Source organism: Cynocephalus volans, chromosome 6 (assembly GCF_027409185.1).
Source record: "Cynocephalus volans isolate mCynVol1 chromosome 6, mCynVol1.pri, whole genome shotgun sequence".
Classification (NCBI taxonomy): domain Eukaryota; kingdom Metazoa; phylum Chordata; class Mammalia; order Dermoptera; family Cynocephalidae; genus Cynocephalus; species Cynocephalus volans.
Window position 1 is genome coordinate 97,543,063 of NC_084465.1, and position 27,505 is coordinate 97,570,567.

Below are 27,505 nucleotides of genomic sequence, written 5' to 3' on the forward strand. Positions count from 1 at the left end.
CTTAGGAGTGTTCACTCTTCCATCCTTATGTCCAAAATCCAAAGAGGTGCCCTGTTTGTCATCCTTGTTTCTCAGGTGGGGGAACTGGGGCACTGAGTCCTACAGCTGGTGAGCCCCTGGGCGGGGGTTTGGGCCTGTCAGCCTCACTCTGTTCAGTGGCCAGCAGACGGCCTCTCTGGGTGGACAGCTAGGGAGGGGCAAGTTGAGGTGGGCGGTAAGTGGGGTAACACCCAGAGAGGACAGGGGCCCATGCTGGGAAGGGCACTGCAGGCAGAGAGAACTGCCTCAGCGAGGGACCAGAGGTGCAGACAGGCTCAGTGTGTGGGTGGAACAAAGACCGGTGGCTGGAGAGGCCTGGAGTGTGAGGGGGCCCTAGAGCTGCATCGGGAATTTGGATGTTATTAGAAGTGTGGGAATTGCTGGTAGGTTTTGTTTTCTTTTGCTTTTGGTGGTTGGCTGGTACAGGTTGGAACCCTGGACCTTGGTCTTATCAGCACCATGTCTAACCTACTGAGCAACCGGCCACCCCTCCCTTTTTTTTAAATTGTGGTAAAGTATATATATAACAAAAAAAGTTACCATCTTAACGTTTTTGAATGCACACAGCTCAGTGGCCTTAGTACATTCACGTTGTGCAATTATCACCACGATCTGGCTCCAGACCTTTTGCATCTTCACAAACTGAGACTGTCCCGGTTAAACTCTATCTTCCCATCTCTCCCGTGGCGACACCATTCTGCTTTCTGTCAGGAGGGATCTGACGCTGGGGGCTTTAAACAGGAGGAAGCCAGTGACATTTCAGCATTGGGGTCTCGGGGGCCAGAGGCAAGGAGACCCAGGGCTGGCGCGCTCGGCTGTGGGGTGACAGTGGGGCTGGTACAGCGAAGTGAGGGGCAGGCTTGCCCGAGGGGCGGGGGGCAGTGGACTACGCTCCGGTGTCTGCGTGATTCACCGGGCGGGTGGGGCGCGGAGTTGGAGGTGCTCGTGAGACACCTGGCGGAGGTGCCCCGTGTGGCCGCGTGTGCGTGTAGATCAGAGGCCCAGCGTGGGCGCGCGGCGGGAGCGCGGGTCCGCCTGGTGGCCGGGCTCGGACTGCGCGGCCTCCCCACGCCGGCGCCTGCGGGGCCCGGCCGGAGCGTGCTTCCGTCCGTGCCTCGGGGCCGGGGGGGCTCTGGCTACCCGGCACGTGGCGGTGGCCTGTGGAGAGGGCGGTGGCCTGTGGAGAGGGTCCGGGTTGTCCCGGCCCGAGATCCCGGCTGGGGGGCGTGGGGCGGGGGCGAGGAAAGGGGCGGTGGCCGCGCCGGCTAGGGGCAGGGCCCGAGGGGCAGAGCGTCTACGGCAGCCCAGCCCGGGCACCGGGTTCACACGGCCGGCGAGTCCCGGAGGGGTGCGGCGCACAGGGACGCGCCTGCCGGGGAAGGGCTGCTTCTGGAAAGGGCAAGCCCGAGATGGCACGGTCCGGGTGGGCGCCCGGGAGCCTGGGTCCTGGACCACCCACACCGCCCCCTGTGCTGTGCCCGCCCCACCCCACCCCCTGCGCCCGCCCTGCCCTCGCCTGCTGTGCAGAGTGGAGGGGTGGGGAGGTGGGCCCGTCCCTTTCAATGTCTCTCTGGGCCGAACCCCAGCTCGGAGCTTTCCCGGCCCAGGGTTTGACTGGGGCTTGGGGTCGGAGTTGGGTGGGCGCAGCAGGAGGGCGGAGGAAAGGCGGCTGTGCTCCGACCCGCGGGCGCCCCTTCAGCTCCCTCCCCCCACATCCCTGGAGTCCTGGAAGGGACAGCTCCAGGGCGCCCACCTCGGCCTCAGAGCCTGGGTCCTGTCTGGAGCTTGCCTTCCCCACTTTTAACGTGCAGGTGTGCTGCTTACTTGTGCCTTTTACTACATTTATGTCACGGTGTGTTCTTACTAGGTGGAAATCACTCCTCTCCTGGTATTGCTTTGCTTCTCGCTGTTTTTAAATTGAACAGCACAAATTGGAGAGCTTCCCAGGTGGGGACAGTGGATCGGTTGCTCTATTGTAAAAAGGTGTACAGTGTTCTCTGCAGTGGAGGTCTGTAATTTATTAACCAGATCCCACCCTCACTCGGGGGGAGGACAAACCTGGGGATGATGGCCGGTGAATTATGGGGTTCTTAGAAGGCGGAGGGGGCTCTGCGTGGAGCCCCTCTTGCGCCTGTGGGTTCCTTGTTCCCTGTGTGTGTTTCTTGCTGCTGCTGTAACAAATCATCACGGACTTAATGGTCTAACAACGCCAATTTATTATTTTAGTTTTGGAGGCCCAAGTCAGAATGAGTCTCAATGGACTGAAATAAGATGGTGGTAGATCTTTGTTTCTTCCTAGAGGCTGTAGGGGAAAGTCCATTTCCTCACCTCTTCTGTCTTCTAGAGGCTGTCTGTGCTCCTTGGCCCAGGCCCCTTCCATTTGTAAAGCCAGCAGTAGCCAGTGAGTCTTTCTTACATAGCATCACTCTGACCTGGAGCTTTCTGTCTCTTGCTTTAGGCTTCTGTGATTCTTGTGTTTGTATTAGGCCTACCTGGATAATCCAACCTAATTTCCCCCTTTCCATATAATGTAACATATTCACAGGCTGGGAGATTAGGATGTGGGCATCTTTGGAGAGGCCATTATTCTGCCTTCCGGAGAGAAGGGCCTAGGGCAGGAGGCCCCACTGCTCAAGTCTCAAAGAGATACTGCATTCCTATCATCAGCGTATGGACATGCCCATTTCCTAACATTCTTACCAGCACTGGATGTTTTCAACCTTTGGGACTTTTATCAGTATTTGGAATCAGCCCATTTTATGACTGAGGAAGTTGAGATTTAGGAAGGGCAAGTTATTTGCCTGAGGTTCCATGCAGCCTTCTGGCTGTTTCCTGATTCCAGTCAAGTTTTTTTTTCTCTCTTAGCACAGTTTATATAGAAGACATTTATCCAGGTGCCTTGGAAACCACTGGATTACTTTGTTGTCTTTCATCTGTCCATGTGTCTGCAGCCAGCAGCCAGCACATATTGGGAGCTTCAGGTGTGGTGACCAGGGACTCATGGGGCAGAGGCAGGACACCATGGCTGTTGTATTTTCAAAGCCTCCTCCTCTCTCACCTCAGTGCACCCTAACTGCTCTCCTTGCCTCCTCTGATTCCTTCTCCAGATCCTACCGAGTAGCTGCAGAGACAGTCTAAAAGTAGAAACCAGGCTGGGGTCCTCACCTGGTAGAGCTCTTCCCTGGTTTTATAATCTAGTGTTACCTTCTGGCTCACAAAACCTCTGGGAGTGCAGTCCTGGTACCTCATCTTTCCCTGAATGCTAACCAGCCTTGAAGGTGACCCCCAGGGATGCCCCTCCTGGAATTCACACCCTCTGTAGTCCCCTCCTACTTTCTCTCAGGGTTGTTCTGGGTGACCAGTGGATATGGCAGAAGTTCAGAAGTTCAGTCACTTCTGAGGTTAGGTTACAAAAGACACTGGGCTTCTGTCTTGGGTGTACTCTTTCTCTGATCACTCACTCTGGGGAAAGCCAGCTGCCAAGGCATGAAATCACTGAGACAGCCCTGTGGCGAGGCTGATAGGGTGGTAAACTGAGGCCTTCAGCCCACAGCCATGGGAGTGAGTCTTCCTGGAAGTGGATCTTCCAGCCCCGCTCAGGCCTTCAGATGACTCAGCCCTGGCCACGCCTTAGTGGTAACCTCAGGAGAGAGCTGGAGCCAGACCACCAGCCGAGCCACTCCTGATGCTTTCCCACAGAAACCGTGCAATCATGCATGTTTGTTGTTTTTGTGCATCTAAGTTTTGGGATCATCTGTTCCCCAGCAGTGGGTAACTAATGCACTGCCTGTGTGTAGCTGGGCACGTTCCTTAGCCTCTGTGCCCAGTTTCCTGCTGTGTGCCCAGAGAGTTATAGAAGTGAGTGAGGAAGCCGTGCAAGTGCAGGCCTGGCTGCAGCCAGCGCTCCATGCACACAGGCTGCCTTCCAGCCCCCTCCCGGATGTCAGCTCAAATCATTGCCTCCTTGGCCCGAGGTCACTCTTCGGCCAGGGACAGAGGGTCTGGGCAGGGAAGGGACAGATAAGAGCCAGGGGGTGGTCCCTCTCATTCCTCCAGCCTGGGGTGCCAGTGAACTGTGTTGAGCTGGGTGAGACCATTTCCCCTCATGCCCATTGTCCCAGGATGGCAGGTAAACCCGACTTATGGGGGAGTGACACACCTCTCCTGAGGTGGGAGGGGCTGCCAGGCCCAGCGTGGGCTTTGAGTGCTGCCATCCAAGCCCTGGGAGAATGGAGAACTGCCCTTCAGCTTTGACCTTCAGCCACCTTCTTCAGGATAGCAGCCTCTCTTTCCCCTTGCCCCTCCCCGAGGCTCCTCCACCTGCTCCTCCAACAGCTCCAGCGTTTACCACATGCCTTTTCCTCAAGTTCTCCTTCCTCCTTCCCTGTTTCACTATGAATTACTCAAGAACTATGTGGCCATGTGTTGGTATAATAAACCCTAATTCTTTTTAAATAGTGAAGGAAACTAGTCCACTCCCCTGTGGAAATCACTGCTCCCTATGTCGCCTGTTTTCCTTCCAGTCTTTTTTCTAGGCATTTACATTACATGCATGCTTTCATGTTTACATGAAAACTCTCATCATTGGATCTTTTAATACTTATTATTTTGCAACTTGCTTCTTTGACTTTTTCTCTGTTAGAGCTTTGTCCTGTTCTTTTCAGTAGCTGCACAGAATTCTGGATGAATGTACCATAATTTATTTTACCATCCTTTTGTTGATAAGTAATCCAGTTGCTGCTTTTTTTTTTTTTTTTTTTTGGTGGCTGGCCAGTAGAGGGGTCGAACCTTGGGCCTTGGTGTTATCAGCACTGCGCTCTACCCACTGAGATAACTGGCCAGCCCTGTTTTTTCCTTTTTGCTTCAGATTAAATCTGTGCTGCCACAAACGTTCTTGCAGAGCTTTATATTCATGAGTGAAAGATTCTTAGAATTTCAAGGAAGAAGATATATCCAAATAGTTCTAAAAAGGCTTGTAATGAAAAACAGCAACTGGCCAGCCTCGGAAACAAAAACAAAACAACGGGCCGACCCCGTGGCTCACTCAGGAGAGTGCGGCGCTGGGCGCCGAGGCTGCAGGTTCGGATCCTATATAAGGATGGCCGGTGCGCTCACTGGCTGAGCGCAGTGTGGGTGACACCAAGCCAAGGGTTACGATCCCCTTACTGTTCACAAAAAACAAAACAAAAAAACAACAACAGAGAAAAACAGCAGCCCCCACCTCATCCCTCCTTCTACAGTTTTATTTATTTATTTATTATTTATTTTTTTAAAAAGATGACCGGTAAAGGGATCTTAACCCTTGACTTGGTGTTATCAGCACCACTCTTAGCCAGTGAGCTAACTGGACATCTCTATATGGGATCCGAACCCGGGGCCTTGGTGTTATCGGTACCACACTCTCCTGAGTGAGCCACGGGCCGGCCCATCCTCTTACAGTTTTAAATAATAGGAAAAACATTTATGTCCATCTTTCTAAATATCTTTATACTTTATGTCTTTTTTTTTTTGTCAGCTGGTTGGTTTGGGGATCCGAACCCTTGACCTTGGTGTTATAACATTGTGCTTACAACCAACAGAACTAACCTGCCAGCCCTGTACCTTATGTCTTGATTGGTTATTTGTAGTCGTTGTCTGTTGGCTTTCTGTTAGAAGAGGTGAGAACTCGGCTCTTTCTCCTCTTCCCTTCCCTCCTGCGGACTGGAGGATGCAATCACTGCTGAATCGTTTTCTGTGCTGTGGCTGTAAGTCACAGTGTGCATAGTGAACGGTGATTGTGCTTTATTTCTGCTACAGCTATTTTTCTGGAGTTTTCCTCACCTCTCTGTCAGCTTCTCAATTCATCTTTCTATGTGGTGAGAGCCTATCACTTTCAGTATTTTTCTGAAGTGCTCTGGAAGCCCGCTCCACTTGGGGCTGGATCTCCCTGCTGCTAGCTCTTATCCTAGGATTTCTTCTCACCATCCCTTTTTTTTTTTGGCAGCTGGCAGGCAAGGGGATCTGAACCCTTGACCTTGGTGTCATAACATCATGCTCTAACCAAGTGATGCAACTGGCCAGCCCTCACCATACAATTTAAAAATTGTACCTCCTCCCTGGGCACTCCTGTGACCTCATTCACCTCATTCCTTTCTTCCCCATAGCATTTAACGACCTAACATGCCATGAGATTTGCTCATTTATTATGCTTACTGTCCTTCCCCACTCCTGCCAGGGGTATTGGGGCTTCACAAGGGCAGAGATTTTTTTGTTTTGTCCACCAATGAATTGCCAGTGTCTAGCACTGCGCTTGACACAAGCAGGAGGCTCAATAAATATTTGCTGAATGGACAAATCCTGGGATTTCTCTTTATCATGCTTCTGTGTGTTCTTTGTTTCATCCTGTTTTCTGGACCTCATGTCTTTTTTCTTTGTTTACTCCCTTATTGGGTGGAATACATCCTTTAGTAACTTTCTGAGAAAGGGTTCTTGTGTGCGTCTGTATGCACACACTGTAGCTATGTGTATATATGCTCATGTTTAGTGTATAGTCTGGCAAATTTCTTCATGTGTAAGATGGTAATAAATATTGAATATCTATCACATAAGGTTGTAATGAGAAGTAAGAAAAATATAGAATGGTTAGCATTCTCTCGGGACATGTTTTTCTCACTTTGTGAGGACCAAAATATATGAGTTGTTGGAGGCAGTTTGGTACAGTGACTAGGAGCAGGGCATTGGAGTTGGTCAGGCCTGGCTTTGAGTCCTGTGCTCTGTGACCTTCTAACTCTATGACAGAGAATAGGTAAGTCACTGAAGCTTTGATATCATCATGTAAAAAAGGGGGCTCATCATAGCATCTGCTGCTCAGGGGGCTGTTGTGTGGCAAAAGCAGGTACACTGCTCTTAATACATAGTGGGGGTATTGATGTAGGATAATGTTAGCGATGTTCCCACATTGGTATGGTGGGGAGAGCTGGCATCTACCTTGAGCTTGTCTTTGGGTTCACTGAAGGTGTCAGTGTCGCTGGAATGGCCTTTCTGGAGTGGGGTAGAAAACTCGGCAGCATGTATTAAGCTTTGGCCTGGCAATTTCATATGCTAAGAATTTATCCTAAGGAAATAAATAAGGGTGTGCCTGGATTTAACTGCAGGGCCTTGTCATGAGAAAAAAACTGGGAACCATTTCATTGTCCCTTAGGAGAGAACTCCAACCCACCCTATGTATCCATGAACTATGGATGTTCCTCCAATGGAGTCCTCTGCAGCGCATACAACTGAGGAAGAGGGCAATCAGATGTCAGGAGGGCTGTACAGGATACAGGATGATACGCTAAGTGAAAACAGCAACTATCAAAACAGCGTGAACAGCCTGAGCCCTTCTGGGAGACAGGGTTTTTTTTTTTTTTTTTTTTTTTTTTAAAGATGACCGGTAAGGGGATCTTAGCCCTTGACTTGGTATTGTTAGCACCATGGGACAGGGGTTACATTTGCCTTTTTTCTGTTTTTTTAAGGTATATGAATATACAGAGGGCTGGAAATGGACAATCAGAGGTTGTATGGCCTATGGTTAATGTACAGGCTCCGGCATGGGATGTCTGCATCCTAGTCTTGGCACTACATGAACTTGGGCAAGTTAGAAAACTGCCCTATACCTCAGTTTCCTCATCTGAAAAGTGGGGCAACAATATCAGGGGTGCTCCTTTAGAGTAGTGAGATTAGGCATGAAAATCCCTTAGAGTAAATGTTAGCAGCTATTACTGCTATTCAACAATTCATTCTGCTCACATGGGATTATGGATTCATTTATCTTACTGTTACTTCTCAGTATTGTCTATATTTATTTATTTATTTATTTATATTGGTGACTGGCCAGTACAGTGTTTGAACCCTGGACCTTGGTGTTATACCACTGTGCTCTAATGAGCTGAGCTACCCAGCCAGCCCTTAAGTTTTTATTTTTAAAAATAAAGATATATTGCTTTTGGAAATAGAAAAAAGGGTTATTTAAAAATATGCAAGGGCTGGCTGGTTAGCTCAGCTCGTTAGAGCAGGTGTTATAACATCGAGGTCAAGGGTTCAGATCCCCTTACTCACCCAGCTGTCAAAAAAGAAAAAAAGAAAGGCTTCAGGTAGCAAGGATGATCCTAATTTTGTTTTAAACAACATCATCATGGCAAACAGTTCTAAGTCTGTTAATAAAAAACAAGAAAGAAATCATCACACAACAGTGTGAATGTACTTAATTTCCTTGAACTGTACACTTACAAATGATTAAAATGGTACATTTTATGTGTAATTTACCACACTTTATTTTATTTTATTTTTAAAAGATGACCGGTGACTTAACCCTTGACTTGGTGTTGTCAGCACCACGCTCTCCAAGTGAGCTAACCGGCCATCCCTATATAGGATCCGAACCCTTGGCCTTGGTGTTATCAGCACCGCACTCTCCCGAGTGAGCCACAGACCGGCCCTTAATTTACAACACTTTAAAAACCAAATATCATCATCATCATCATCATCATCAACATCAACAGTAACAATTCAAACAAAAACAAAAACATTTATAGGCAAAGACAAAATTTCTGAGGTGTCTCTGGGATTATTAACACTGATAAGACGGACTTGTTTTCTGCCTTATAAATGCGACTTTATAGCCCAAATTTCCTTCCGTGAACACTTATTGCTTGTGAAACTAATAAAGTTGCGGCTGTCGGCGTTTACGTAGAGCCGGCTCCGGAGTACGAGCTGCGGGTTCGAACCCAGCCTGCCGCAGCCTCGGGCGTGACCTTGGCCGGGGCCTGGGACCCTGCAAGCCTCAGTTTCCCCGTCTGGGAGCAGGGGATGACAGCTCGCCCCCTGCCCCGCCCGGCCCCGCCCGGCCCCGCCCCGCGGGCCCCGGGATTGGCTCACGCGGGGTCCCCTCCCCAGGCGGGGCCGGGCCGCTCCCGCCCGCCGGGTCCAACCCGGAAATGCGGGTCCGGGGGCGGGGCGGGGCACGCGGGGCCGACGGCGGAGCGACGACGTGTGCAACCAATGGAAGCTGGCGGCGGCGGCGGCGGCGCGACGGAAGTCCCACCTAGCGTCGCGCGGGGGCGGGGCGCCGCCCGGGGAGGTGGGCGGCGGGGCGGGCGCAGGATGAGGGCGGCCATTGCTGGGGCTCCGCGGCGGGGAGGAGGACGCTGAAGAGGCGCCGAGCCGCGCAGCGCTGCGGGGGAGGCTCCCGCGCCGACGCGGGGCCCATGGCCAGGACCACCAGCCAGCTGGTGAGTGCGCGGCGGCGGGCGGGGCGCGCCGGCCCGTTACCTCGCCGAGCGCGGCGGCCGCTCAGGTCCGGCGAGGCGGGGCGGCCCGGGCTCCCGAGGGCCGGGCGGCGCCTCACCTGCGGCCGCGCGGCCGGGCCCAGGGGTGGAGGCGCCGGCCGGGGTGCCTCTCGGCTGCCGCGGGGAGTCCAGGCCCGGCCGCGCGGGCGCCGGCCTGGCCGAGGGTGCTGACAGACGCGCGCAGGGCGGGGGAGGCGGGAGGTGTCACCCGGCCAGGCCGGTGGAAGTGCCTGGAAAGTTTGTTTTCGGCGCGGCGCAGCCTGGAGCCGAGCCTCCGGGGTTACCTTTTGGTTCCGTGTGCGGGGAGGCCGCCCTGAGCCCTCACCTGGAACGGGGTCCCGGCGCCTCTGCCGGCAGGGAAGCATAAGGTGCGCGCTCTCGCTCCAGCACCTGACGCTCCCGGGCTTCGATTCCAAATTCTTGTGTTTGGGGGGGCTGATAAGTTCCCCTCACGGCCGACGGGGGGACATTTGGGTGCTTTTCCTGCTTTGTGGGGCTGCTCAGTGTTGTGAGAAGCCCCTGGGAGGCCGGGCTTGAAGGCGTCACTGAGGGGAAAGTGAGCTTGACAGGTAGGATGGATTTTAGGGTGGGGAAAGCAAAACCAGCCACTTGTTGGGTTAAATGTTTTGCTAAGAGTATCGCTACTGTTTCTATGTTTTCTCTGTTGCGAAAAGTATCCCTGCTGTTTTTATGTTTCCCTCTAAGTTCAGTAGTCTTGGGAGGATGGTTTACGGATTTAATGCCTTGTATGCGATGTGAAGTGGGTGATGGAAGAACTCTAGACAGCTTGCAAAATTTGGTTCAAAAGGTAAATCCCTTAAATAAAGGGAGACCCAAGAATTTACTTGACCCCTTATCTTCCAGGATGCGGCTTTGTGGTAGTGGCTCTTAATCTTTCTGTGGCGGGTCATGAGCCCCTTTGAGAAAAAAAGTGCAGAGCGACACTGAATTTTGTAACTGCTTCAGGAGGCTCTTGAACCTTCTGCTGCTTATCGTGGACTCCACGTTAAGAACCCTGCATTGTAGAGATGGGTGATAACTAATCCAGAGTCTAGAAGGAGGAGGACCTGTTCAGTTGAGAAAAACGGTGAAAGGTGAAACGCATGTCTTTGACTATTGCGACATGTGTGGCTATTCCCTGGGGTGCCTGGACTAATGCGCAGAAGCACTAATTAGACTGCTTAGCCAGCCTCAGTGGAGGCTGGGGCCGACAATCATTGTGGAAGTTTATAAAGTGAACTTGCACACGGTGATGCTGCTGTAATGCAAGGTGTGTAGTTGATGGTGTCTGTGGGAATAGAAAAATGGCACATTTTCTCATGGTCATGGCTTTCCATGTGACAGACATTTGACATTTGCTGTTTTTTTTTTTTTTTTTTAATGTAAGGCAGTTTTTTAGTGCAAAAACACTGGAATCCAGTAAGCCAAAGTGAATTGCAGAATAGCGGATAGACTTGCACCTAAGGAAGTGAGAAGAACTAGGCTTTAGTCTCTTTGGCAGCTAGATTCCCCTACACATACGTATGTGGGAATATGCCATATTTACTGTCATTAATGGCAGAGATGGCCCCAATAATTGATTTTCACCTGAGAACAGGTAGACTTACACAGTTAAAGCGGGTTTGCATCTGTACTGTGAGGTGGCATTGTAGGTACTGCAGGAGAAGCCCCCTGTTCGTTCCAATGATTAACTTTCCTCTGTCTCTTTACCTGTGTACAGCCAACAGGGGAAGCAGTGAGTTGTGAAGGTAGAAAATGGCTTAGCCCAGTCCAATACTAAGGTGGGCCAGAGGCTGAGTACCATTTATTGAGCACTTACTTGAAGACAGGCACTTTGTACCTCACAGCATGTTGCCAGGTAGATATCGTTCCTATCTTACAGGTTTGGAAACTGAGGTGCAGAGAGGTTATATAACTGCCTTGTAAATAGTAGAGTACAATTTGGTAGAGACCCCATTGTCACCCTGCCCCTCACATGAGGACACCTTGGGAGAGGTTCTGCCGGGCAGCTCAGCCCAGCACTCAGCATGAGGAAGTCCTCAGTGCCACTGCCCAGGATATCTTCCTATAGGTTGTGCCTGAATGTCTTGACCATGCAGTGCTGGGAGGCAAGAGGGATGTGTTCATATGGAAGGACAGCACATATTTCTTTAGGCAAATGGCTGAACTCTGTGACCCTGGGGGCCTGTTTCAGCCTTCTGCTGTCAGAAAGCAGCTGTTTGGAAAGAGGCTGTGGTTCCTCCTTACTTAAGGGCTGATACTCTGAGTGGGTGATGCTTGGAATCTTCCCTTTGGGAGAAAGAAATGTGTAGCAATTTTGTTAAATATGGAATTGAAGGATTAGGCACAGCGCTCCCTGCACACTAGGTGGCTGCATCTGTGGGGGAAAGCGGTGGGAAAAGCAGAGCATAGTAAGAAGTGACTTCCCATTTTCACACTCTCTCTTGGGTAGCTCCTCTTTATGTGACTTATCAGCATGCAGTGTGATGTATTTCTGTCCCCAGTGATGTTCTGACAGCAGTTACCAAGCTAAGTCCAGAGCTGGCAAGGGAGGTCCTGATGCTAGTAAGAGGTGGACGTGTAGGTCTGTTCTTCTGCTGTGGGTTTTGTGAGAAGGATCACAGCAGCAGCCTGAAGAGAGGCCCTGGGAAGCTCTTCAAGGCAGGTCTTGGCCTCTAGGCTGCCTTCAGTAGAGTTTTGGTGAGGAGGAGCAGGCAGCTCCTGGGTATGTCCCCCTTTTCGGTCTGTGCCCTCATCCTCTGAGCGACCTGAGCCAGGCTTTGGGTGCTTGTGGGCAGATGATTGACCCTGGTTGGAGACAGTGGGCAAGCTGATGATGAACTGGGAAGTGCTGCAGAAATGGGGGCGAGTGTGGCCAGTCCCTTCTGAGGTGATGTGTTTGGAGGAGAGCAGCTGCTAGCAGGCACTTTCCCCTTGCGAAGGAGTATCTTCTGTGGAAGTGAACTTGGCAGAATCCCACGAAGGATTTCAGTTCTGTGAGAAGAGCAAGTAATTGCTGCCGACGAATACCGGGTGCAGAAATAACTCTTTCTGCAGGTGCATGGGTTAGGGCCCTTGTGTGGGGTCCATGCACGTCCATGTGATGACAGGTGAGGATGGGGCACAGCAGCGCAGTTGCTTTGAAAGGCAGCTTGCTGGGGAGGAAGTGCTGATGTGGAGACAGTAGGTTTTGGGTGCGTATCGCTCAGGTCTTTTCAGTAGTGCTTTCTTCTGTAACTGGATTGAGTTCTTCACTTGCTCAGTGTGATAAAAGGCCCTTTCAAAAAATTTATTTGAATATTGAGGACAAGTTGTGTGTTCTATCTCTAGCTTTTAGACCACAGGCAGAGTGCAATTTCTCAAAGAGTAATGGGGAATGTGTTCTGATGTGTTTTCCTCTTAGGAGAAAGGCCTGTGTGGGTTCACGATGATTGTTGGGGTCTGTTTTCTGTACCTGACGTTGTATAGTTAGTTGTACGGTCTGTTTCCAGTTTCTTAGTGTAGAAAATGTTCCTAATGTTTAAAGTGAAAGTTTTACTATTGACCTTTATGGGCTTAAATCCCTTATCAGAGCACCTGATTCAGGTTTTTGTTTAAGTAGTTGGATTACACATAGGCCCACAGAATCTAGAACTGACAGTACTGCACATTCCTTGTATGAAGGAGAGGGACAAGTCTGACATTAGTAGCCACTACTGAGTGCACAGCCCGCTGCAGAGTAAACAAGTGTGGGGTTTCTATCTGGAGTTTGGTGGAGGGGCCTGGTGAAGGTGGGTGTATAGTTCCTGGGTGGCCCAGTGACTCCCTTCATTCCACAGACAGGATCTAGTGTCCTCTGTACCAGCCACTCTGCTGGAGTGTTTCAGATCAGCTTGCAGCCTGCAGGGAATCAAAATATTTAAAGATGTGCTTTGAAGGTATGTCTGGATGTCAGGGATGTTGGTTCTGGGGGTCCGTGTCTTCTGCATGTTTGTGGAGCTGGGGGCAAGCCTGCCCACGTTGGAGAGGGCTCAGGAGAGGCTGTGTGTGTGTCTCAGCAGTATTTCAGTCAGAATTCATCCAGCCAAAGGCTTAGTTTTTACAGTGAATTCATTGTTAAAGTCTCGGTCTTCAACCTGCTTTTCTCTTTTGGAATTAATTTTGCTGCAGTAGGAAGGAGTGTAGCTCAAAGTGACAGCTGTATATTGGATGCGTCAGAAAAGGCTAATAAGATTCATCACAGGGAAGATGAGAGGCCTCGCTGAGATTCTAACGAAGGGCTTTTTCTTTTTTTTCATGGCTGGCTGGTATGGGGACCCGAACCCTTGACCTTGGTGTTACAAGGCTGTGCTCTAACTAACTGGGCTAACTGGCCAGCCCCTAATGAAGGACTCACCTGCAGTGGAAACTTGGGAAAAAGGGGCTTGAGCTTACTTTTCAGTTCTCTCTTTGTGTTTCTTGGGGGGTGAGGGGACAGGGCCTGCCATGGCCATTGTACCTACCAGACCTTGCTCTTGAGCCCAGTCTTCAGTGTGGTGCCTGTGCTGGATCGAAGGGTCTCAGTTGCAGTGTGGCTGAGGCTGTGCTCACTCCAGGGAAGGCGTCCCCCCTGCAGGGAACCCCACTGCGCTGTGTTCTCATCACTCTGCACTCTGGCCCTTGCCGCTTTCCTTCCTGCTTCCCCCTTTCCTCTTGAGAGAGGACTCTCAGGATTTGCTGGCTGGATCCTCAGGTGCCAGCACACCTGCCCCACCCCTGCCCCGTCATTTCGTTTCCTGCCATGAGGGGCCCTGCCTCAGACACCCTGCCACAGCCTCCCTTTCCAGCCTGCATGGCCCAGCAGAGTGTCCAAGATGTTGTGGTTGCCCCGTTCTCTCCAGTTCTTGTCTTCTCCAGGCTCGTCCTCCTTGCCTGAAGAAATTTCCCTCCATGGAAACCCTCCTGTGGCTGTTTTCTGACCAATCTGCTTCTTGGTGGCCGCTCCTTCCCCCAGGCTTTCGGTCTGTACAGATTCTGTTATTCCACGATCTGTTTAAAACAGGTTCTGCACCTTATTACCTCCTTATCTTTCTGAGCCTTGAGTCTCTAGGTGACTTCTGTTATTCTTTTTTATACTTTTTCCTCAACGTTCTCATACCTGGGCTTCCTGTGGCATAGGGGGTCATGCCTTCTTATTGTACTTTATTTTTGGCAGCTGACCAGTACAGGGATCTGAACCCTCTTTTTTTTTTTTTTTTAAAAAAAAAAGATGACCGGTAATGGGATCTTAACCCTTGACTTGGTGTTGTCAGCACCACGCTCACCCGATGAGCTAACCAGCCATTCCTGTATGGGATCCGAAACCATGGCCTTGGTGTTATCAGCACCGCACTCTCCCAAGTGAGCCATGGGCCGGCCCTGATCTGAACCATTGACTTTGGTGTTACAGCACTACACTCTAACCAACTGAGCCAACCGGCCAGCATCCTTATTTTGCTTTTTATTAACAAAAGCATGTCTGAATTCTGCATGTAGTTTCTGACTCTCCCTGGTTCAGAGCTTTATGTGTGTGAGGGCTGGAGGATCTCATCACAAACTGTTTGTTGCTTGTTTAATGCCAAATATGATGGCATTCCAAACGATGAAGGCAAGTGGTTAAAAACATGGACCCATGTTCCACCTCTTCATTATCCATGTAAATATGATTTTAAAAGGGGATAGCTCTTTTTTTTTTGTATGTTATACTATAAATAAAAAGTTTTAAAAAGTAGATAGTTTATTTATTTATTTATTTTTTTAAAGATGACCGGTAAGGGGATCTTAACCCTTGACTTGGTGTTGTCAGCACCACGCTCAGCCAGTGAGCGAACCGGCCATCCGTATATGGGATCCGAACCCGGGGCCTTGGTGTTATCAGCACCGCACTCTCCCGAGTGAGCCACGGGCCGGCCCCAAAAGTAGATAGTTTAAAAACCCTTTTCCAGGTTGCACAACAATGTGAATGTACTTAATGCCGTTAAGTTGTATACTTAGAAATGATTAAAGTAGTAAATTTTATGTTATGTATCTTTTACCACAATTAAAAAATAAGCCACTTTGACAGATTAATAAGTGAAAATGGCAATAACTAGTGTTTCAGGACAGAAGCTGGAACTCAGTATAGGTAGGAATGTAAATTCCCACTTTTGCCTGGGGTGGGGTGGGGAGAGGTGGGGGTGAGGGGTGGGGACTGGGGGAGGCAGCTAAGTTGCCAATGTGTTTTCAAAGAGAGACAGACTATTTGATTCAACAAATTAGGTTCTGGAATTTTTATTTATATTTTTTCAAGATGACCGGTAAGGGGATCTTAATCCTTGTCTTGGTGTTGTCAGCACCACACTCAGCCAGTGAGCAAACCGGCCATCCCTATATAGGATCTGAACCCATGGCCTTGGTATTATCAGCACTGCACTCTCCTGAGCGAGCCCTGGGCCGGCCCTACGTTCTGGAAATTTAAGCTCAGGAAATAATTAAGGTGTGTGCAAAGATTTCCTGCTAGAGTACTTATCACAGCTCTGAAATAGGAGACAATTGGAAATATCCTGAATTCTCCTCAGCCAGAGATAGGTTAAGAATATTGTGGTAAGTCCATGTATTTTTTTCTGAGAGGTGGTTACAAAGTGTTTCTCAGTGAAAAGACCTGGTTGCAGAGTGCTGTCTGTGCCCAGTATAACTTTTCTAAGGCCCAGTAAAAAGCCTTGAAGGAAGTTTTTGCAGAAAGGCGAGCAGTGGTTAGCTGGACTGGTGGGATGACCAGGTGTTCAGCTGGCCATGGAACCTAGCGGTGAGTAAGGGAGGCCTGGCCCCTGCCCTCCTGGAGCTCGCTGAACTGAGGGTAAGCCTTCTCCCCGTAATTTTTACTTTGAAAAATTTCAGAATTAAACAAGAATTGAGAGAATAGTACAACGAATACCCATTTTTCCTTCACCTGGATCCTACCAATTGTTTTTGCCATATTTGCTTGTTTATGCTCCCCTACCTCCATAACTTTTGTTCTATTTTTTAATTTATTTTTTATTTTGCTGAACCATTTGAAAGTAAGTCACAGAGATCATAGCATTTCACTTCAGAATCCTTCCCCAGGTGCTTCTGGAGCACAGGGGACATCTTTGTTGTCACACCCAAGGCAGTCAGCATTAACACAGCGTGTCTCATGCACAGGCCACATGGCTTTCCCAGGGGTCCCCAAATGACCTTTTTTTCCTTTGGTGGCTGGTGGGTATGGGGATCCGAACCCTTAACCTCTAACCTTCTTTATAGCTATCTTTTTTTTTTAATAACCAGGATTCAATAAAAAATTACTTATGTGCTTTTGTGTATCTTTTTAGTTTCCTTTAATCCAGAACAATTACCTTGCCTTTTTCTTTCCTTTCATAACATTGGCATTTTAAAAAATATGAGGCTAGTTATTTTGTGTATAATGTCTCACAATCTGGATTTGTCTCATTGTTTCCTCATTAGATTAGATTTAGGCTAAGCATTTATGGCAAGAATACTGCTTAGGAGATGATGTACTTAATTCCTCCTTTTTTTTTTAAGTAGACTTTATTTTTTAGAACAGTTTTAGATTTATGGAAGAATTGAAAAGATAACACAGAAAGTTGCCAAATACCCTATACCCACCTTCTTCTATTACTCACAAATTAGTATTGTATGCTTGTTACAAGTGATGAAACAATGTTAATACATAATAAAGGAAATCCCATAATTTATTCAAAATTCCTTAGTTTTTACCTAATATCCCTCTTTTGTTCCAGGATCCCATCCAGGACATATTACATTGATTGATAGATTGATTGATTGATTGGGGGGGCTGGCTGGTACAGGGCTTGAACCCTGGACCTTGGTGTTATCAGCACCACTCTCTAACTAACTTAGCTAACCGGCTAGCCACCAGGTCACATTTCATTTAGTTGTCATATCTCTTTAGGCTCCCACTGGCTAAGACAGTTTCTCATACTTGTTTTTGATGACCTTGACAGTTATGTTTTCCTCGTGATTAGACTGGGGATATGGGTTTTTTGGGAGGAAGAGCACAGAGGTAAAGTGTCATTTTCATCACATCATATCAAGGGGCCATGCTATAAAAATGACATATTGCTGTTGATGTTGATCTTGAGTACCTGGTTGAGGTGGTGGTTGTCAGATTTCTTGACTATGAAGTTGCTCCCCACTCCTTGCCTTTCCATATTGTACTCTTTGGAAGAAAGTCACTATGGGCAGCCAGCACCTAACGAGTGGAGAGTGATGCTCTACATTTTTTTTTTTTTTGTCAGAATATACTAATTTTTATATTATGAGCATGTTTACTAATCACAAATAATTTAGCATTCAGTACAAAGCTGCACTGGCTCTTTAGTTCTGGATAGGTTAGGGCATTGTTGAAGATCATAAATGGAGAAAAGAAGGTGATGGTTGGTATTCTTAGCCTGTCTTTGAAACTTTTACCTTTGGAAAGGGAGATGACTAGGCGTTGTTTGCGTGAGTGAGTGACAGAACACTTGGTTATATTGAAATCTAAAGTTAAATGTGATCTCAAGTTTAAGATGATGCCTTAAGTCTGTCTTTGAAGCAAGAGGTTTCTAGTTCTGGGGCCCCTGACTGAGGGAGAACCTCTGGTTTGAGGGAGGTCACCTGCTGGCCAGGCTGTCCCCTGGATTATCATTGCCACATGAGTGTCCAGAACTAGCTGCTGTTCTGATATCAGGGTGCGTGCCTTGGTGGACAGTGCTTCACAGCCTGACTTCTGGGATTGAAGTGGATGTACCTTTTGTCTTTAGCATTCATGCAGGTATTGTCCTCGGTGTGCCCTTGCCTGAGGAGTGCCCTCACCTGAGGTGTGCCCACACGGCTCTGCAGCCTCCCTCACAGAGTGAGGGACCGAGTGGTCTGGGCCTGTAGTTTTGGAGCCGTAGCCTGGGGAAACCGGGTCTGAAAATTGAATTCTGAACATACCAGATGATGGGGTCATTCTCATATCTGTCATCTGGATTTTTTCTTTTCATTTATCAGGACCTACCTGACTCTTGAAAGGTTATCTTTCAAAGCCTTTGGTTTCTTTGTATACTAAAGCCCTTTCTGGGAAGTTGTGACCATCAAATGTTGGATTAAATCTGGATTAGCAGAATTTAGTGTCAAGCATGCAGGGTTCTGAGCTGCTGTGGCTGGTCAGGCCTTCCTGGACCACTGTCCTCACATGACTGGACTCTGAGTTCCTACCTGTAGGAGAACCATGCCAAGGCAGCCACTCCAAGGCAGTTTTTTTCCCAACAGGAGGACCATTTCCCTGAAGGTCCCAAGGATCAGATCACCCTACCTGCCCCTCCGACCCGAACCTGCTTTTCGCTTCTGGTGGGGGTGGGGGTTGGTGCTGCCTTGGTGGTCTCTGCTGCTTGGGCAAGGTCTGAGGCTTTTCCCAGGCCTTCACTGTGCTCTAATTTCTAAGGCGTCCTCTGGCGGCAAAAGGGGCATGTGCTCTGTGGGTGGGCACAGCCACCGGCAGAGTCACAGCTGTGCCCCCAGCATGGTTGTGTGCTGGTGGGCCTGTGGGACCCCAGCACCCGGGGCCCAAGCAGCCTACCTTGCGTCAGCGTTTCCCACAGTGCATCATGCATGCTGCTTGTTGAGTGAGGGCCCCAGCAACCCAGGGACAGGGCAGGGTAAATCGGATCCTTAGACTGTGTGTGCTGTCTCATAGCACCACCTGGACTTTCCCTTTGGGAAATGATGGGGACACAACTGTCTTTGGGAGAGTTGCCTGAGCTCTGGCTTTGGTCAGCCACGTTTGTAGGGAAGTTTGATCTGGAGAGCCACAGCAGTCAGATCCTGGGGAAGCAGGTAAGCTAGCAAGCCAAGAAGCCCGACAGCTGCTCGTGTCCAAGCCTTGTTGTTACTGCCTCATGTCCTTCCTTGAGGGTAAGCACCTTGCCCTTCATTCAGCATTCCCCCTCCAAGTGGGCTGGGACTTACTCTGGACAGGAGGCTGGTTCCCTCAGTGTGTGAACTCAGGAGAGCACAGCATTAGGGCCGGCCCGTGGCTCACTCGGGAGAGTGCGGTGCTGATAACAGCAAGGCTACAGGTTCGGATCCTATATAGGGATGGCCAGTTGCTCACTGGCTCAGCGTGGTGCTGACAACACCAAGCCAAGAGTTAAGATCCCCTTACCGGTCATCTTTAAAAAAAAAAAGAAGAAGAAGAAGAAGAAGAAGAAGTGCACGGCATTTACTGCTCACTTTTCCTATTGTTAACTCATGTTTTTCTTCCTGCATTTTGGCATTTTTCTTTCATGGGTTATTTTCATTGGTAAAAACTATAGTTTTCTACTGATTGTACGTATACAGCTGGTTGTTATCAGATATACAGTTTTAAAAATGTGCATCTATATATAGATTTCATTTGTGAATGCATTTTGTTCTTATTCCAAAAAACAAACAAACAAACAAAAAACTCGAGACCTAAATGATGTGTTTTTCTTTTTAAAATCTTAGCAAACTCTCTTATGCAGATGCTGCTGGTGCTGAGCTTCATGTGTTTGGGGTAGAAGGTGCGAGATGGGTTGGTGGGTGGTTTAGGAGAAGCGGTTATGAACAGAGCAGGCTTCTTGCTCCTGGCCTGGAGAGATTCTTGGGTGAGAAAGACCGAGTCTGCAGCTTGGTGGGGGACAGCACATGCTAGTGCTCCCATCCATCTCTGAGCCCCTCCAACCGTGGCCCTGCCCCAGAGGCTGAAGGGAAACAGTCAACAGCAAGGCCATGAGAGGTGGTGCCTGAGGGGGTGGGTAGCACCCTGCCAAGAGAGGGTAGAGAGCAGGGGAGAGCTTTCCTGGCAGGAGGCAGCCAGGAGGGATGGGGAGGAGAGGTTCAGGTTGCCTGCACAGGGAAGTGGCCAAGTGTGGAGGAAGTTCCGAGTAGGAAGCGCTGTTTTGTGTGGGCTGGGAGGATAGGCTCGCTGTGCTTGCTTAATACAGCTGGTTTTTGCGTGGAGACTGGGTTTGTTGAGACCTTTTGGACAATGCAAGCCAAAGAAGTTGGTGGTATTAAGAAATTCATGCTAACCTTTTTCTGTTAGTTTTTTTTTTTTTTCCTCTTTCAAGTATATTTCCTTCAGTAGCCTCATGTTTTCCATATTGGTGTTGAGCATTGACTCTGAGTCAAGTTTTTAATGGCACAGGATATTTTCAGACCCTGTAAGTTTGCTCGAAGCTATCAAAATAGCCTCCAAACAAAACTATTTTTTTTTTTAAAAAAGATGACTGGTAAGGGGATCTTAACCCTTGACTTGGTGTTGTCAGCACCACGCTCAGCCAGTGAACGAACCGGCCATCCCTATATAGGATCCGAACCCGTGGCCTTGGTGTTATCAGCACTGCACTCTCCCAAGTGAGCCACAGGCCGGCCCCTAAAACAAAACTATTTTTACAATAAACTTTATTTCGCAATACTTTTAGATATATAGAAAAGTTGCAGACAACACAGAATTCCCATAATACCCCCTTCCAGCTTCCTCTAATGTTAACATCTTATTTAACCACAATACATCTGTCAAAACTGAGAAGTTAACACTGGCATCACACCATTAACTGGACCTGTCTTGGATGTTGTAGGGAAAGTAAAGGAAAATGGTCAGGGCCCCTTAGTTGCTCAGAATTGTGCTGAGCATTTGATGTAAATATGCACGTGCACCCAGGTATTCCTTGGTTGTTGTCTAATGTAATTGGGTATGTGCGCCCAGGTGTCCTGGATTATGGACTTAAGTATAAAGGACAAGTGGCTCTGATCCATGCTGCTCCCTGCCCCTGGGATGCATCCGGGGGGGCCACGGGGAGGCTGCTACTGCTGCTGGAGGCTGTTGCTGCCACTGCTCCCTGGGATGCCCCAAGAAGCCACCAGTGCTGCTGCTTCTGCTGTTACTGCAAGCTGCTGTTGAGGACTGAGTTCATGTTGTCTGCCAATGGCTCGTGGGATCTTTCCCAGTTACGTAGTGTCGACATGCATATGAGGGGTCTGTGACCTACTCTGTACAATCGGTTTGAAGGGTCTGGGCCCTAGCCCTGACAATACAAATGGAAACCTAGTATAATTAAAATAATGAAACATTTTGGCATTAGTTTTGAATGGCTTTAGCAAATACAAATGCCTAGTCATGCAATTGACATAGCTATTGCCCTAACCCGACTGATGTCTGTTTCTCCCCAATGTCCTCTTTGGTTGCAGGACCCCCCATTTGGGTTTCACATTGCATATAGTCATCATGTCCCCTTAGTCTGCTCTGATCTGTGACAGTTTCTCAGTCCTTCCTTGATTTTCATGACCTTGATTCTTTCAAAGGGTGCTGGTCAGGTATTTTGTAGATTGTCCCTCAGTTTGCATTTGTCTGATGTTTTGGGGTCAGGAGAGTTAGGAAGAATCCCACAGAGGTGAGGTAACCTTAGTGCACCATATCAGGGGTACATGACATCCGCATAGCTTGTCTCTGGTGATGTTAAACAAAATTAGTTTTACTTGACTAAAATTAAGCTCCTGGCCCTGCCCTGCTCTCTGATGCTTGCAGTTTGTGTGTCATAGATTGTAGGACAACCACAATATTTTAACTTTGGAAGGGACCTTCATGCTTACACAGTCGGATCATTCCACTTTCCAGATGAAGACAGTTGGGACCTGGAGGGCTTCTGACTTACAGGGTTGGAGCCAGCAAAGAGTCCAGGCATCTCCTGCTCTGCCCACTCTCTGCAGGCATGGATGCCCCTGGACACTCTGCAGGGACAGAGGCATCCCCAGCAGTGCAGAGAGAGAGAGCCTCAACTCACTGACAGAACTGGTTTCTAATTAGGGGCAGGGCTGTGTCCCTCTGGAGGACTTGAAGGTGGCTCTTTGTGATCTAATCTGCTCTGCTTCTGTTGGGTCAGTCTCTGCCTTTCTTGGCAGGTGGGAGGATAGATTTGTGTCAGCTGGCCTTTGCAAAAGTAGGTGGTCAGCTTTGATCTGTTCTCCTCAAGATTCTTTTCTCTCAGGTGAAGCTACAGTGGTGTTTACTGTCTAAAGACCTTTTCCTTGAGTCACAGACTAACCTGTGGGCTGTTACTTTGAAGCTTTTAAGTTGAACCAAGAGTGGGCTTTCTTCTAGTGCAGAACTCAGCAGATGGGTATTTCAGGAAAATCATGAGTTTGTTTTGTTTTCCTACCCTTCCACAGATTGGCCTTTCCAACCTCCTTTCCACACAACTACCGCACAATCAGGGCAGTTATGAAGGTAGATGTTGGCAGGAAGAAAGATTGGGGCATGGATATAACGGGAAAATACCTTGAAGAAAATGATGGGGTTGTCTCTTGGCAGGTGGTAATTGGGGCCAGTGCCGACATTGGGCTGATAGGCCTCAGAGCATTGAGGACCTGCCTGAAGCAGGTGTTCAGTGCTCATAGTTGGCTAAGAGAAGACAAAACACCAGCCTGGCCCATTGCTCTACCTTCTTCCCTTCTTTCTGGTAACTAAACTCTAAATTGGTGATTGGTTGGAGGTGTGTATGAATGTCATGCTTGACAAAATAGATTTTTCCCTGCATGATGTTGTGAAGTTCCACTCTAGTGTTAGCCATTAACATCGGGATAAAGTCTCTGGGTCTCAGCTGGCCATTACTGTCCCCATTAAGAAATTCTTTATTCAAAATTTGCAGATAAAGCACCCAGGAAGGGAGAGCATCTGTTTCTGTGCCACAGATCAGATAGGCATACTTGGTTAGAAATAAGCTGGGTCTTTCTTATGTGGTTGTAAACCCGCTGGAGGGGTATTCCTGCCAGATGACATTTTATTCACATGGCCAGTGGCATTCTGGGGGCTGGGTTTTGTTTTTCTGTTATTTCAAGCAGAGAGTAACATCTGAGGATTAGAAAATAAAAATCTGGTCACGTTAATCTGGCATTTTCCTTACAGGATCACCTCTTATATTACTAGAACATAGCAAAGCTGATCCATATTACTGTGGTTGTATGTTTGCACATAGGAAACCTCTTAAGGAGCTCTGTGGGACATTTCAATAGGTCCCTTTGTTGCTCTTGGCTATCTAGCCCCTTGTCTGGGGAGACACTGTTCACGTGGGGAATACACAAGCCATGGCCCCACAGGGACAGAGAGCAATGCAGTCTGTGCTAAGGTTGAAGGACAGAGGAATAGAGGGCAGAGCTTGTGAGCCAGTGAGCAAGGGGCAGGTGACCAGAACTGCTGCAGCAATTAGAGGTGTGGGAAGCTCTGAGGGTTCCAAGCCCAGCAGAACACACGATTGTCCTGGAAGGGGAGTGGCAGGCCAGCCAGTGGGGACCGGGGATGGGTTGGGTTGGTGGGGCTGGAACCCCAGAGAGGAAGGTTCTCATTTTACTGGAAATGTCCGTGTGCTCTAGATTTCATTTCAGTGTTTGACCTTTTAGTCTTGGAGGCTGAGGAGGTTTCCTGTGAGAAGCTGAGGAGTGAGAAAGAGGCACCCCAGGCAGGGCTTCTGTGACCAGAGGAGAAATGCTCAGCACCTGCTGGCGATTAGAGTTTCATAATAGATTGTGGGGAAACATGTTTGTTAAATTAATTTAATTCCCAAGGAAAGATTTGACCAGTAAGGGTATCTTAACCCTTGACTTGGTGTTGTTAGCACCATGCTCTCCCAAGTGAGCTAACCGGCCATCCCTATATAGGGATCCGAACCCTTGGCCTTGGTGTTATCAGCACCATACTCTCCCAAGTGAGCCATGGGCTGGCCTTTGTATTTGTCTTATACAAGTAATGTGACTTCAGATTAAGAAACTGTTTTTCTTAGTTGTCAGCTTTAATATGTTAAATTATTAATTTTAGCAGAACAGAAAGCAAGAACCTGTCGATATTATTTTCTGACTAAGAATAGATTTCACTGAGTAAAGCTTTTAAATGCATGTTCATTCTAAATTTTATCCAAGGTTATTTGGCTGTGAAATGGAATTTAAGTATGTAGATTGGATTAATTATCTTTGAAGTGCTGCTGTTTTTCTGACACAGTTCCACTAGTTAGTGATTTCTGCCTTATCACATAGGTCTGCATCTAGGAGATACTAGTTCATTCATCTACTCATTAGCTAATACTTGTCATACAATTGGGAGTCCTTTTGGAATGGATAAACTGATGAAACAGGAAGGTAGTTGAAAAGGTTTATGGGCCCCACGTGATTTCACCAGTGTCTAGCAAGGGTGGCTCCCACGGTGGGTGGGTCACTGATAAGGTCCCTCAGAGGCCCCTGTCCACCTGTTGGGAGCTCCCTCCTGCATCTCCTTGCCTAGAAATGTCCTGGGTGCCCTTTGTAGCTATCAGGGTTAGTAGTTAGTATCAGGGAACCTAGATCTGCCTTTCCTTCACTCAGAGGTTATCACTGTTAACACGTTGATATCTTTCCTTTCTGTCTTTTTTTTTTTTTTAAACCAAATTGGGATCTTTGTTGTATAAGGGACATTGTTTTGCCTCTTACTGTTTTCACTTAATATTTTGCAGGAGGATTTCTTTATTTTTTTTAATTTTTTTATTTTTTTTTGTCTTTTTCGTGACCGGCACTCAGCCAGTGAGTGCACCGGCCAGTCCTATATAGGATCCGAACCCGCAGGGGGAGCGCCGCCCCGCTCCCAGTGCCGCCGCGCTCTCGAGTGCGCCACGGGCTCGGCCCAGGAGGATTTCTTTAAAACTCCACTTCCCTGTGGCTGCATAATATTCCCTTTCTGTGGGTGAACCGTTAAAGCTTATTTTGAATTTTTGTTCCACCTAGATTCTTTGTAGGGGAATTGGCCAGATCGGAAGGGTGTGCTTAAGGTCTGATAACGTATTAATGACTAAATGTTGCCAGTTTCAGGTCCCCACCTCCTGGTTCTTTGGCTAACATCTTATTAGCTGCAGATGGACTGACCCTCTACTACCTGGGAGGGCTGCGAGTGTTGACTCTGCAGTTGAATTCTGCTTCTGAATTGAATATGGCTTCACTGCTGGGTGTGTGGCTGTGGACAAGAACCTGCTCTGTGCCTCAGTGCCCCCATCTGTAAATAAAGGATGCTGATGGTACCTACTCCGCAGGGTCGTTTTGAGGACTAACCATGATAATACATGTGAAGTGCTCGGAAGAGTGCCTGGCAAACAATAAGCCCTTAATAAGTGCTTTTAGAAGTAGAGAAAAATGGCATTTGATTAATTTTATTTTAAGCAATAGGGGTGTATATGAGCATAATATATATGGAGACCTTAAAGAGTGAAAATAAACTCACAGTGCCTACCACCCTGCTTAAAAAATAGGATTTTGTCAGATTCTTAAAAGCCCTGAGTGGTCCTCCAGATTGTAATCTTCCTTTCTCCCCTCCAGTCTAGAGGTAACTCGCATCCTGATTTTCATGTTAATCAAATTAATGGGGTTTAAGTGATACTTCTAGGCAGTTCCAAAGTGCAGGAATTAAGCAAAGATTCTATGTCCATGCAAAGAAATATTGTATTTTAGTGTCTTGTAGTACGTTTGCAGTGACAAATATACAAAGTTAACGTTGAAGATGTAAGTTAGTGAAATTCAGGCTCTGGCAGATCCCACCGCGTTGTCCTCTGCCTGCACTGGCTGGGCATGATGGCTCTCGGAGGACAGTTTGAGTCGGAGGCCTCCCACCCGGCTTATCTCCCTCCTTCATGGAACAGTCTTGTTCTCCAGTTCTCACCCATCCATCTGCTTCCACGCTGGTTGGGACAAGCTGTGTTGTGCTGTGTGTTGTGGCGTACGCGACACTGGTGACTGCTTGGGGGCCAGCTCCCTATATGCCAGTGGTTGAGGGCCACTGTGGGCATAGCATTTTTAGGTCGGTGGTGTGAGCACAGGAAGACCAAGAATTCCCTCCTGCTGCAGGGTCTGCTGTGCAGTTGGCATGCGGGACTTCACAGAGTGCTACATGCTCCTGTGTGGTACAGCGCCCAGCAGCCCTCACAGGTGGTCCCTGTCCTCAACCTCATTTTATAGGAGAGTAAATTATGGCTCACAGAGAGGGCTGGTTACCCGTGAATAAGTTGCAGACCTAGAACTTGGATCTGGGTCCTCGATTTTGTCACTCTCCCATAGTTGTTCTTCCTAGTGGAAGCCTGTGGGGTGGGGGAGGGCAATGGTGGTTGCTCCTGTCTCGCTCCCCACACCCACCTGGCTTTCTGTGCTGGGCCTAGCTTTGTGGAATTTCCTAGGGTGAGAGGAGGTTCTTAGCAGAATGTTCTTTGCCAGAGAGCACAGCCAACCTGAGAGTGGTATCCCTTTGAGGGTGAGCTGGTCGGATTTGGTGGCAGCCTCCCAAAACTTTTGTGCAGGTGCCTAGAGACAGATGCTCCTTCTTGCCACGTGCACGTGCACATGTGGGTGGGTGGGTGTGTGTGTGTTGGCTGCACCTGTTCCAGTGCATTCCAGAGCTCCAAGGCTCCAGAGCACACTCTGGCATTTAAAGACAGCTTAGCTTTCTGAGTTTGGGATCCTTTCTCTTGATGACTGAAGCATTAAACTGTGTGACAGCATCTTGACCATAGAAGGCCCTGATTTCAATCTTGATTATTCTCCTGTGTGTCAGGGAGCTCAGCCTTCCTGTGTAGTTTTGTCCTCAAAGTTAGAGTCGGGCCTCCTAATACAGTAGGTATTGAGTACAGTTTTACTTGCAGATAAATTAATAGCATTTGGAAATGGGACAGCTTCATTTTGGCTTTGAAAGGCTTATTTTATGATCTGATAACTCTTGGCTGGGAAAACTGAAGTGTCTTCTGTGTTATTTTTTTATTTTTATTTTTTAAAAGATGACCGGTAAGGGGATCTCAACCCTTGGCTTGGTGTTGTCAGCACCACACTCAGCCAGTGAGCAAACCGGCCATCCCTATATAGGATCTGAACCCGTGGCCTTGGTGTTATCAGCACCACACTCTACCGAGTGAGCCACGGGCCGGCCCGTCTTCTGTGTTATTTAATTGTAAAAGTGCTCATAGCCTGCTTTCTCTGAGCTTGGCCTGCTCAAGTGCTTCTCCTAGATTAATGCATTAAATCCTCATAGCAAGCCTGGGAGGTTGGTTCTCCTCCCTGACTTTCAGATGAAGAATCTGAGCCACAGACAGGTGAAGTAACTTGCCTAAGGTTGAACAGTTATTAAGTGGTAGAGCTGGGATACC

The 27,505-nt window shown here is 48.4% G+C and overlaps 1 protein-coding gene across 4 annotated transcripts in view; it reads left to right on the top strand.

The window, feature by feature from the left end:
* PDPK1 (3-phosphoinositide dependent protein kinase 1) overlaps nucleotides 1-27,505 on the top strand; it is a 79,027-nt gene that overhangs the window by 1,032 nt on the left and 50,490 nt on the right. Inside the window, exon 1 of one of the 4 annotated variants that reach the window (XM_063098674.1) lies at nucleotides 9,159-9,287. The exons of 2 other annotated variants lie outside the window; for them this stretch is intronic. In XM_063098674.1, the coding sequence (XP_062954744.1) occupies nucleotides 9,264-9,287 (24 nt within the window). In that variant the 5' untranslated portion in view covers nucleotides 9,159-9,263. Of the gene's footprint in view, nucleotides 1-9,158; nucleotides 9,288-10,334; nucleotides 10,439-27,505 lie in introns of those variants that run through there. One more of the 4 variants, XM_063098673.1, reaches the window with a different exon arrangement.